We start from the raw sequence: 12,848 nt of genomic DNA on the forward strand, positions 1-12,848 counted from the left end.
CCCTCCATCCCGCCCTCTCTTCTCTGTCAGTGGGGGGTGTCCATGAGCCGGGGTTGTTGTGTGGCTCAGGTTAGAAGGTTCTGTGTCTTCCTCCATCCCGCCCTCTCTTCTCTGTCAGTGGGGGGTGTCCATGAGCCGGGGTTGTTGTGTGCCTCAGGTTAGGAGGTTCTGTGTCTTCCTCCATCCCGCCCTCTCTTCTCTGTCAGTGGGGGGTGTCCATGAGCTGGGGTTGTAGTGTGCCTCAGGTTAGGAGGTTCTGTGTCTTCCTCCGTCCCGCCCTCTCTTGTCTGTCAGTGGGGGGTGTCCATGAGCTGGGGTTGTAGTGTGCCTCAGGTTAGGAGGTTCTGTGTCTTCCTCCCTCCATCCCGCCCTCTCTTCTCTGTCAGTGGGGGGTGTCCATGAGCCGGGGTTGTTGTGTGCCTCAGGTTAGGAGGTTCTGTGTCTTCCTCCATCCCGCCCTCTCTTCTCTGTCAGTGGGGGGTGTGTGGAGGTATCTTGTTACCTGTCAGACTAGAAGGTAAAAAGTTGTCTCCCTTCCTGTTGTGTGCTGCGGTCGGTGGGTTGTCTGCGGCTCTCCCTCATGATATTGAGTCATACTCTACCCTCCCTCAATTCTTTTCCTACTTCAAAAAAAAAAGCCTCAGACTTGTATAAAAAATCAGCCCTGAAGACGAGGAGGGTGCGGTGCTCGCTCCACTGACAAGAGTGAGGAAGGAAGAGCCGAGAGCAAGGTGAGGAACACCAGGGGAATGCGACACAGTACGGGGGTATTATAAGGGGTCTCTCCTGTGGACCACAGCTGGAGGGGGCTTAGTATTCCTTTACCTTACCCCCGGCTGCATGTATTCAGTGTTAACCCTTCAAATGTTCATGCTCTTCACTAAATTTATTATCTCTTTTGACAGAGTCAAGATGTACGGAGGTCCCAGTGCAAAGTAAGAGTTCAGCCTGCAAAGAATGAATGTGTTAGACGGTCACCTGATACCGGCAAAGCCACAGACATACAACACTGTGCGGGAGGAGAGGTCACCAGCCTGCCACTAGCAATGGAAATCATACAGGGGTGTCAGACACATTGATCTCCCGACCTTCAAAGGGTGGTGGTCACCGCATTCATAGGGTTGGCTTGTGGTCCATATCTCTCCCGGTCCCTGGTTACTTGTGAGGTTGTTTTCTCATCTGAACCCTCTACGGACCTTCCCCACGTAGATGTTACAATGAGATGTATCTGTGTAATGTTTTACCATAACAGTTTTTAGTCCAGTTGCATCTATTTCTCAATCTGTTTCCCATTATAGCGGTTTCCTCCCCGCGGTTCTTCCGTTACCCACCCTTTCAGTTTGCTTGTTCACTGTGAAGCTTCATCCTGTCCTGTACCCACAACCCCCCTTCCCAAATCACATTCACTCTTCTGCTAACCGCCAGTGACTTCATGTCTTACAGATGTATTTTTGTCACCAACAGTGAATTAGAGAATGTGATATTTTGTTATCCTGAGCATATATAAGAAACTTCTCTTCATGGGAGGAATACTCGTTTAATGGAGTTAAAAAAAAGGGATCCAAAGTCACTTGAAATCCATTAGACTAATAATATGGTGCAGTTTCTCCTCTCAATAAACTGGATAAACTAAGTAAAATGTGGCAGAATTCTGTTGTATTTGCCTTAAAACATGAAAACACAGAAATATTTGGCAACACCCATCGTACCAGAGTTAGGACACGACATCAGATGTTCTATGCAGTATAAGAAGTGTGGTGCAGTATTAGGAGCAGATCAAATTTTTGTTATAGTGTTATTTTTAGTCCAACCCGGGTAGGGAGACTACACAGAGGTAAGGATAGGACCTACCTGTATTGGCAGGAAGAATGTAGTTTTTTGTGGACAGGGGCATCCATACACCATTCATTTATTTAACGGATAGGACTTCTAAAATGGGCGATCATGTTAAAAATATTTTGTGTCCCTCATGTACTACAGCTACTTTTTGACTATGTCTTGTGGCAGATGTTCCATATTCCTCGTACATGTTCTTTCCAGTGTCTACATGTCTTTCTTTCCACCACAGGGATCTGAGATTCCCCTCATCTCTTTCTGAACCGGGGCTCCACATTTTTCGCATTGAAAAGATGAAGTTAATTCCTGTGCCAAGCGAGAGTCATGGCGTGTTTCACTCTGGAGACACCTACCTTTTGATCTGTAACTCACCTGAAGGCAACCACATCTATGTCTGGAACGGTGAGGGGTAGGGGTTGGTTTATGAACCCCTGGGTGGTGTATGAAAATTTTTTTTAAAACGTTTTGGTCTTTGTTTGTGGCAGGAAATGGGACTTCAGTAGATGAGAGGGCGGCGGGTGCTATCTACAGTTCTCAGCTCCACATGCACATGGGTGAAAAACCCACCCAAAACCGTGAAACACAAGGACACGAGAGTGCAGAGTTCATGTCTTTTTTCCCAAGAGGAGTCACCTATTTGGTAAGTGCAGTCCCCGGGTTAGGAGTGGCTTTAGGGCTATACTGGGTCCACCGGGCACTGTTGAGGTGTCAGCACATGTTGCTGCTCTCCAGAAGGGGTGGTACACCCCAATGGGAAATAAGTCCAGAAATTCAGGGTCTGCAGTGAACAGTCTTCGTTTTTACTGAAGAAATTCAGGTGCAAAGCAATACAAGCACAGCACAGACTTCTCCAATCTCCTCCCTAACTGTTAATTCTGGACTATCTGTCCCTCTCTTTCTCAAAAATCTGGTACTCTGGCCAAAGGCTAAGATCCCAGGGTCAATGGTGGAGTATCCCTATCTCAGCTTCTTCTTCTGGTTGTTCAGGTAGACTGTCAGTCTTATCCTCCAATCTCTGTTATCTAACTGCAAGACACTAAGGACTGGGACTGTTCTTTTTATATACCTTATATTTCAGCACAAATGACCAAGCAGTTCTACCATAGACATACATTGAGTCCCCATAATATTTCATGGCAGAAAGTTTCTAAAGTGGTAAAAAACTTTCCAGACATCACCTATCTGGCTGTCTGATTTTTGTAATAAGCAAGTCTGTTTTTCTCTGTCCAAAACAATTCAAAAACTACAGCTGTGAAAAATGACTGGCTTCTCATTAGTTAGAAAGTGTTCATTAACCCTTTCCACAGATCTATACAGATACGGTAATAATAAAAAGAATGTATGTTAGACCTTTATGTAAAATAAAGTTAGAAGTGCTGACGGGGAAAAATTTTAATGTCCAAAAATGTCCAATATTCCTCTGATCCAGGGCACTACATAAGTGAAGTATGTAAGGTATAACTTCCATTTTATGAATAGGGAAATTTAGACCCAGCGTTGCCCATATTATCTTATTTAGGTTCTCTCGAATTTGGTTACATATGAAAATCTAGTTCCAATAAGATTTTGTAAATTTCTATTTTCTGTGACCAAGGGTAGATGATGGATGATGATGATGATCCTTTTCCATCCTTTCTGGTACTTAACAGGATGGTGGAGTTTCCTCAGGTTTTCAACAAGCACAAAAAGATGCAGCTGCCCCTGCCCACCACCTCTACCACGTAAGAGGACGGAAAAATATTCGAGCTACCGAGACAGAGCTGACCTGGGAAAGTTTCAATACTGGAGATTGCTTTATTCTGGACACTGGAAAGGTAGGAATAGCATGAAGCGATCCCAAGATGAGGAGGATTCTGCTACCAGGTGGTGTAATATCATGAGCTCACCGTGTACTAATATATATGGGGCAAAAACCCGCAAATAACTAAATATACATAATATACTTGGTTATGCTTCAAAATCCCGTGACTTACGGCCTCCTATCCCCTTCGTGTCCGAGGGTCATTGATGCCTAAATGTAAAGGCCAATTTTTGCAGTTCTGTCCTGCACTTCTTTAAATGACAAAATCTTTGGAAACTCTTTACATATCGCAATAATTTTTACTTAGTTTTTTTCATGACATGTGACACTTAAGGTTTTATTAATTACATATTTTTAATCAGCTGATATATGACTAAAAATGTGGCTTCAGCTGACAGGCAGGAGGGGGTTTCCCTACAAAGGCCTAGATCTCCTGATCCCTGGCACCTAGAAACACAAATCTATTGTAATATTAAACAGGAGAATCTCCACTTTAATGTCAAGATTGTGCTGTGATGTTTCACAGAAATGGAGATATCCGCTGTTGAAGTTACAGTCGGAAATCTCAGAAATATAAAGCTGTAAACAAAAATCACATTTTTTTACAGCAACTCAAACTTGCATATCTTCGGTTTTCTCAAGTATCCTTACACAATCCTCAGAAGATGCTGCTGTTTAATTTTACAACTGGATCGTGTTTTTAGGTGCCAGGGTTCAGGAAATATAGGCGTTTGAAGTTGGCCACTGTCATGTCATGTATAAACATCCTTTCTGTATGGGGCAGGATGTATATAGCCGTATGGGAGTCGTGAAGGGCGGCGGTGTAACTTCAAGCTGCTGGACCCCAGTGCAAAATGTGTGCCAGGCCCCCAACTATAATGTATTGTTTATAGTACCAGTCTTCTCATTTAGGAAAGGTACACCCCCTAGACTTCTTGGGATCAGTTGCAATGGCACCCTTTGCACCCCCTCAAGTTACACCCCTGGTAAAGGGGCTATGGGTGGTATGAAAGAGATGTTCTTCCTTTTGTAGAAGAGCTAGGTGACACACTTACCTCCCCAATCCTATAAAACACAGTACAACAGCTGGATCTCCTCAATGAATGCCAGTTCCGTTCCCCTGAAATTGATATTATTGAGTACAGCCGTGAGTGAGAAGACTGCTATGTTTTGCCACCACTGCTAGAACTTCTCATACTGAGAACTTGTCATTACTGTCCTTCCAGTTTATCTATGTCTGGTCGGGATCTCAGTCTAACATGCTGGAGCGGAACCGCGCACGAGATCTGGCCAATCAGATACGAGACAGCGAAAGACGCGGAGCTGCAAAGGTTGAAATTATACAAGAAGGGGAGGAGCCAGACGAAATGATTCAGGTATAACCTACAGCTCAACAAGGAGGGGGAGGCCGGAGGGTTAGAGGCCGAACAGCCAATCCTCCAAGTTGATGCTGCTAACAACTAGCCATGGCTATGCATGGCCCAGGGGCAGGGGCGGCTCCAGATTTTAGTGGGCCCCTGGGCAACAGAGCCTTAGTGGGCCCCTTTATGGGTCGCCCTCCAGTAGCGACACTGCCCCCCTCCCCCTGTAGACACACTGCCCTCCCTCCTCCACCCGTGGACACACTGCCCCCCATCCTGCCCCGGTGGATACACTGCCGCCCCTCCTGTACACACACTGCCCTTCCCCCCTCCTCCCCCTCTGTACACACTGCCCTTCCCCCCTCCTCCCCCCATAGACACACTGCTCCCCCTCCACCCCCCGTGGACACACTGCTCCCCCTCCACCCCCCGTGGACACACTGCTCCCCCTCCACCCCCCGTGGACACACTGCTCCCCCTCCACCCCCCGTGGACACACTACTCCCCCTCCACCCCCCGTGGACACACTGCTCCCCCTCCACCCCCCGTGGACACACTGCTCCCCCTCCACCCCCCGTTGACACACTACTCCCCCTCCACCCCCCGTGGACACACTACTCCCCCTCCACCCCCCGTGGACACACTGCTCCCCCTCCACCCCCCGTGGACACACTGCTCCCGCCTCACCCCCCCGTGGACACACTGCCACCCCCCCCCCCCTCCCCTGCCAGCAGGGATGATATGACCTCCAGACTGCACTCCAGTTTCGACTACGTTCCCTGAAATCCAATGGTTGTAAATGATCTGGTACATCTCTTACACTGAATAGGATGAATGAACCCGAGCGGTAAGGCCTGTATTTCACTTTACAGGATGATAAGTTTCAGATTTTATACAAAAATTTCTAGATTTTGGGGCAAAGACCAGAATCTCTCAAAGAAGGATGTGCAGAAGATGACAAGGAAGCGGATGCGATCCATACAAGAGGAGCCGTGCTCTACCAGGTACATTGATAACAGCTCATATTAGGAGCAACTTTCTGCTTCCATCTCATGCAAACCGTCCATTGTCCCAGGTCTCGAATGCGAGCGGCAAGATGCAGGTGTCGCGGGTGGCAGATGGCGCCGTCTTTCGTAAAGAGCAGCTGCTTTCAGACGACTGCTTCATCCTGGACACCGCCGGGAAACTCTACGTCTGGAAAGGTATTTATGATTTATTGGAAGCTACAACCAACTACCGTATTTTTCAGTATAGTCCAGTGCGCCTTATATATGAACCGTACTTACAGACAACAGCTGCCTTGTACTGTGCACAGGTCTGCCACCTGCTGGTCATTCATCCTTATAATCAGGTGCGCCTTATAGTCCAGTGCGCCTTATATATGAACCGTACTTACAGACAACAGCTGCCTTGTACTGTGCACAGGTCTGCCACCTGCTGGTCATTCATCCTTATAATCCGGTGCGATTTATAATCCAGTGCGCCTTATATATGATCCGTACTTACAGACAACAGCTGCCTTGTACTGTGCACAGGTCTGCCACCTGCTGGTCATTCATCCTTATAATCAGGTGCGCCTTATATATGAACCGTACTTACAGACAACAGCTGCCTGGCACTGTGCACAGGTCTGCCACCTGCTGGTCATTCATCCTTATAATCAGGTGCGCCTTATAATCCAGTGCGCCTTATATATGAACCGTACTTACAGACAACAGCTGCCTTGTACTGTGCACAGGTCTGCCACCTGCTGGTCATTCATCCTTATAATCAGGTGCGCCTTATAATCCAGTGCGCATTATACTCCGAAAGATACAGTATTTTATGGAAACCATCACAGTGCAGGTCGGTTACTGCATTGGGTTTGTTCCCACCACTGACCATTACAATACACCAGTATGAAATCAGCCAATCAGTAGTACTACATTAACCCCTCAATGACAAGGCCTAAAAAAAAGGCTTTAATGACCGCAGCATTTTTAACCAAATTTTGGCCTAAGGTTCATATCTTTTACTCACAATGGAGATTTTAGATGAATACCTAAGTGTGATGGTCGTTTTGATATATAATATGTATAGTCACAGGCAAATTTTTCTTTTTATAGTGTAGAGAGGGATTTATTTTTGAAATTTTACTGGGAAATATTAATGTTTATTTCTAATTATCTATTTTGTGTTTTTTATTTTATGGAGCACATTTAGTAAGGGTCCGCGGACCGCATTTCCGTCGGGTTTCTCAACTATTTCAGTTTTGCGCCGCATTTAACAGGGGTTTTGGGCACACTTTCATGCGACACAAATCGGAGGGCGTGGCCGGCGGACAACCCGACTGATTAGGACTAAGCGCGGGATCTAAAATTCAAATTGTGTCACAAGACAATGCACTTACATGCACTGGGAGGAAGAAGGTGAACTCCGGCGGACCTGAGCGGGGAAGCGAAAGATGCAGGCAGATTTCAGGGATCGTGCAGGGACCGGGTAAGTAAATGTGCCCAACTATGTCCCCCATGAGGATATAAAAGACCCCTGGTGGAAATTTCCACTGTTTTTTTTTCTCTTCTACAAGAACCCCAATCACAGGGGAAATGACCCCCAGATGTCTGTTCAGACCCAGCGGTCATGTGACCCCCAGGTCATCAGGGGTGGCGGCAGTGCCGGCTCCTGCAATCCCTGTACAGTGCCATGCAGTGAAGAAAGGAGAAGGCCAAAGAGACCTTCTAACCGTTCTACCTAAGATCTGTCACATCTGACCCGCTACTGCTTCCATGATTAGCGAAGGAGCAGAAGAAACTGCAGTGACGTTCAAAGACACCGGACCTGCACCAGCTGATGTCTTTAGTCCGCGTGCGGTCCGAGAGAGGTTAGTACTGAAGTACTGATCTAGTACATACCTCCCAACCGTTCCCAGATTCGAAAGGACAGTTTTTTGGGCACTGTCCCACCATCACGGGAGATTTTACTGAGCGACCGCATTATCCCTCGGTTTGTCCCGCCTCCTCCTGGTCCCGTGCAGAGAATCCAAAGCACCAGGTGGGATCAGCACCCTAATACCCCCTCACATGATGTCTGCACGAGCCACGTGATGAGGTGGCTCTGCACCTCAGCTGGCACCACTTCCTTCGGGAGTCAGTCGGAGCTCAGACAAAGAAGTGACTGCTGCGGGGGAATGACAGGAGGTAAGGGGGCCTCAGGAGAAAGCTGGAGGACAGGGGGGCACAGGAGGAGGAGGCTGGAGGACAGGAGAGCACAGGAGGAGGCTGGAGGACAGGAGGGCACAGGAGGAGGCTGGAGGACAGGAGGGCACAGGAGGAGGCTGGAGGACAGGGGGCCACAGGAGGAGAAGGCTGGAGGACAGGAGGGCACAGGAGGAGGCTGGAGGACAGGAGGGCACAGGAGGAGGCTGGAGGACAGGAGAGCACAGGAGGAGGCTGGAGGACAGAAGGGTACAGGAGGAGGCTGGAGGACAGGGGGCCACAGGAGGAGGAGGCTGGAGGACAGGAGGGCACAGGAGGAGGCTGGAGGACAGGGGGCCACAGGAGGAGGAGGCTGGAGGACAGGGGGCCACAGGAGGAGGAGGCTGGAGGACAGGGGGCCACAGGAGGAGGAGGCTGGAGGACAGGGGGCCACAGGAGGAGGCTGAAGGACAGGAGGGCACAGGAGGAGGCTGGAGGACAGGAGGAGGCTGGAGGACAGAGCTGCATCAAGGGGTATTATTTGGATCCATGGGGGTGGAGTTGGCCAAAGTAAGGGGCATTGTACATGTGGGGGCTATTAAGGTCGATATTACTATGCTTGCACGTGATGCAATGGGCGTGGTTTATAAAAAGGGGGAGGGTCCCTCTTCCTCTTGCCCAAAAGTTGGGAGGTATGCTAGTAGAGAAGTTGAGTCAATGATCTTGAAATTGTCGTTAGCCTGTCAAACTCTCCATAAATCACTGGTCACTCTCTGAAGTCTCACCATGGGACTTGTGTTCTTTATTCTGGGGGTAGTTTTCCCTTTGGGGATCCATCTCCAATTCTTAGAGACGGTGGTTGGATGTCTCCTGTACCTGGAGATTTTGTGCGGTTTTGGTCCATAAAGACATAATTGAGCGGCACCAAGTGCTACTTTTGCTATTCACACCTCAATTTTTTTTTTCAGGTAAAAAAGCAAACAAGGAAGAGCGGGAGCAATCACTGGAGATCGCCAATGAGTTCCTGTCACTTATGAAATATTCTCCAAAAACTCAGGTGAGATCCTTAATAGTAGCCCATCGCAGGGTTTCACCCTACTAGCATCATCAGCTAGGGGATGAGGCGTCCCTTTCATTGTGACTATCTTTTATTGTGTACCTAAAAAAAAAATCAACTCCGAAGTCATGTGAAAATGAGAAGAGTCAGATTTTACCTGAAATGAGGCAAGTGGAGGCTGCAGTGGGAGAGCAACTTCTGACGCCCCTTTCTTCATTTCTATAGCAACTACAAACATGATGCTGGTTCCATAGTAAAGAGAAGAGACTCTTCTTTCAGATAGCATTGTGGGTCTATGACAGTGGTGGCGAACCTATGGCACGGGTGCCAGAGGCGGCACTCAGAGCCCTTTCTGTGGGCACCCGGGCCATCACCCCAGCACACCAGACAGGACTGAAAGAATCTTCCTGCAGTTCCAAGTAACTTAAAAGATGCTGCTTTCAGTGATATTTTGATACTTACTTCGCTATTTAGGACTCTAGGAAGAGGGAGAATTAGTAGACAGGGCCGAATTACTTTGGAGGACCTCCTGTTGGCCCCACGATTTTCTTTGTGTACAGAGGGACACTGGAAAGAAGCTAAAATGATGAAAATTTTCCATCTTTCTACTGTGTTGCTGTTTTCAGGAGGCCAATATGCTTGAAAGTTGTTGAAAAGCGAGCAATAAGTTACTGCTTTAATTTTTGTTTGGCACCTCACAATAAATAAGGGGGGTTTTGGGTTGCAGTTTGGGCACTCGGCCGCTAAAAGGTTCGCCATCACTGGTCTATGATCTACAGAGCTGGAGATACAGGCAGTGAATAGGCAGGAACTGGATCTTTAGCTGCAGCTCAAATTTTCAGTTATGTCTTCAAAGGGAGCCTATCACCAGGAACCTCATTTTCACTAAAGACAGGCTACAGGAGCCCATTAAAGCTGCAGTGCACATCTGCCTTTGTGCCTTCTCTAACCATTTGCATTACACTATAATTGTGTGTTCTAACTTACCTTGCACCCTGACATAATCCTCTGTGTAGTCCCAGGGGTTGGGCTTTGGTTTGGAGGCATTTAAAAAAAACAACACATGAATTGTCTGATCTGCAGACTCCTCACCTCTCAGCCCCCACCTTTGTGCTCCTGTACAGGAGCACAAAGGTGGGAGCTGAGAGCCTGTAGCACAGACCAGTCACACGTTTTTTTTAAATGAGTCCAAACAAAAGCTCAACCTCTGTGACTACCCCAGGATTTTGTCAGGGAGCAATGTCAGTTATAACACACAATTATATAGTAATGCAAATGCTCATAGAAAGCAGAAAGGCAGATGTGCACTGCAGGTGTCATGGGCTTATGCAACCGGTCTTTAGTGAAAATGAGGTCCCTGGTGACAGGTTCCCTTTAACAGCCTCACAAAACCACAAAATTAATGCAACCTTGAATATCAGATTCTTAGGTTACAAAAGAAGAAAAGGATGGAGCAGCGGCCCATGTGCATATTGTGAAGCCATCAATAGTGTTTTTCCTCATCCAGTCACCCTAAATGTTTTATGGATAGTGTGTACTGCTGCAGACATACTATTTTGGCGCAATCACGCCGGCTTTCATGTGACACAAATCAGGGGGCGGCTTGTCGAACGATCTGACAGATTCGGACAAACCGCGGGATTTAACTTCAAAATTGTGTCACAAGGCAAGCACTTACATGCACCAAGAGGAAGAAGGTGAACTCCGGGGACCTGAGGGGGGAAGCGACACATGCAGGATATCGGGCGCACGATCTTAGTGAATCGCGGACGGACAATGCACTTACATGCACCAGGAAGAAGAAGGTGAACTCCGGGGACCTGAGCGGGGAAGCGACACATGCAGGATATCGGGCGCACGATCTTAGTGACTCCCCGCACAGCGCATTATACACGGACAATGCACTTACATGCACCAGGAAGAAGAAGGTGAACTCCAGGGACCTGAGCGGGGAAGCGTCACATGCAGGATATCGGGCGCACAATCTTAGTGAATCGCGGACGGACAATGCACTTTTGGGAACTCCGAGGGATCGGGTAAGTAAATGTGCCCCTGTGTCTCAGGCACCTGAACAAGGTCTCTGAAAGCCATTGGACACACAAGACCAGTCGGAAAGAATTCCGCTTATCCCCATTCATTGTCACCTACAGAACACCAACCTTATAGTGTAAACTCTTCTATCCCAAGAGTCTCCTCCTTACGAGGCTTTACACCCTTTTAGTTGGGCAGCAAAACCTGATCAAGTTTGGTTATGGTTCTCTCGACTTCAAATCAGCCCAATTGTTGTATCGATTGGTTTCTTTCTCCAATTCATTCCCCTTAACACGCAACATTTTTGTTTTCTATTCACAGGTCCAAGTTGTGTCTGAGGGCAACGAGTCTCCCCTCTTCAAACAATTCTTCAGCAATTGGGTGTGATCTCAGTAATTTCAGAGTCTGGAAGTGTCCATGTCCGGTCCTCCTGAAGCTCATCATTCCCTATGGAGATATATATATCCAGCAGAGAACAGAGCGTGATGGAAACCACTAGACTCGGCTGCTCCGGGGACAAGGATGGCTTATCCTGCACATTAAACATTTATGATAGTAATCTGCATGTACAGTTCATGGTTATTCACTTGGAGCAGAGTGAGCGGCACCTACCAGCTGTAGTTACATCGACATATCCCACACCATTAACAATGCATGACAGCTGGCACCAGCCGGACCGGGCACAGCACATGGACACACATTGTCCTTTTATCAATCAGCTCATTTTTAGTAAATTATTTTGAAACTGTAAAACATTTATTAGAAGAACTTTGATACTAAAAATGCCAGATGACCAAAAAATACCAAAATATGAAAGAACATGACCCAAACACAATGATTGGTTGTCCGTGTTGCATTAAAGGAAACAGTCTCCAGATTTTACCCCATTAAGCTACCAACCCTCTCAGCTTAGGTCTGAAATGTCCTTTCTAGAATTAGCATTTATGTAGGTTTTCTCCTCCAAAGTCATGTTAAAAGAGCAGAGAACAGTCATAACTTACCTGAGAGGAGTCAGGTTTAGAGGCTTCTGAGTAAATGTCACCTCAGAACCCTACCTTTGGTTCTATAGCACCTAGAAACATGGTACTGGTGTCATATTACAGATAAATATCCATCTTTTTAAATTCCCTGCATCTCCGGGGATCTGAAAGAGAAGATTCTTATCTGCAGCTCACATTCCCAACTATGCATTTTATTGCCTGTATCTCCTGTTCTTTGGATCACAGAGCCACAAGCCTGATACAGTTTGATAGAGGAGATTCTTTTCTTTAATATGACACCAGCAGCACTTTCTAGGCACTACAGGACCAAATATTTGGGCATCTGAATTGCCACCAACACTGCAGCCTCTAAACTTGACTCTACTCATTTTCACATAAATAAAAGAGGGGGAAGGAGATTCCATCCTCTACATGATGGGGCTGCTTGTTTAACGGGGTAAAATCTGGTGGCAAGTCCAACTCTACATAAAGAAATTAACATTAGCATGCTGGGAATTGTAGTTTTGTGACATTTATGGAGCCACAGGTGTTTTGTGGACACTTGTATAGGACTCTAGGAGAGGCCGAGCTCTATAGACCTCTGAATGG

At 47.2% G+C, this 12,848-nt stretch overlaps 2 protein-coding genes across 2 annotated transcripts in view; one reads left to right on the forward strand and one right to left on the reverse strand.

Moving 5' to 3' along the window:
* The window catches only part of CLDND1 (claudin domain containing 1), a 20,868-nt gene extending 19,758 nt beyond the window's left edge, over positions 1–1,110 (reverse strand). The window contains exon 1 of the mRNA XM_072130034.1: positions 1,089–1,110. The gene's annotated coding sequence lies outside the window, so the exon portion shown is untranslated. The remainder of the gene's footprint in view (positions 1–1,088) is intronic.
* Positions 422–11,822, forward strand: CAPG (capping actin protein, gelsolin like). The gene is made up of 10 exons (XM_072130028.1): positions 422–731; positions 906–935; positions 2,069–2,238; positions 2,322–2,476; positions 3,486–3,650; positions 4,864–5,013; positions 5,907–6,002; positions 6,074–6,200; positions 9,140–9,228; positions 11,581–11,822. The coding sequence occupies exons 2-10, from the start codon at positions 913–915 to the stop codon at positions 11,644–11,646; spliced, it is 1,041 nt and encodes a 346-aa protein (XP_071986129.1). The 5' UTR covers positions 422–731; positions 906–912; the 3' UTR covers positions 11,647–11,822.
* Positions 11,823–12,848: the final 1,026 nt, after the last annotated feature.

Source organism: Engystomops pustulosus, chromosome 11 (genome assembly GCF_040894005.1).
Source record: "Engystomops pustulosus chromosome 11, aEngPut4.maternal, whole genome shotgun sequence".
NCBI classification, from domain to species: domain Eukaryota; kingdom Metazoa; phylum Chordata; class Amphibia; order Anura; family Leptodactylidae; genus Engystomops; species Engystomops pustulosus.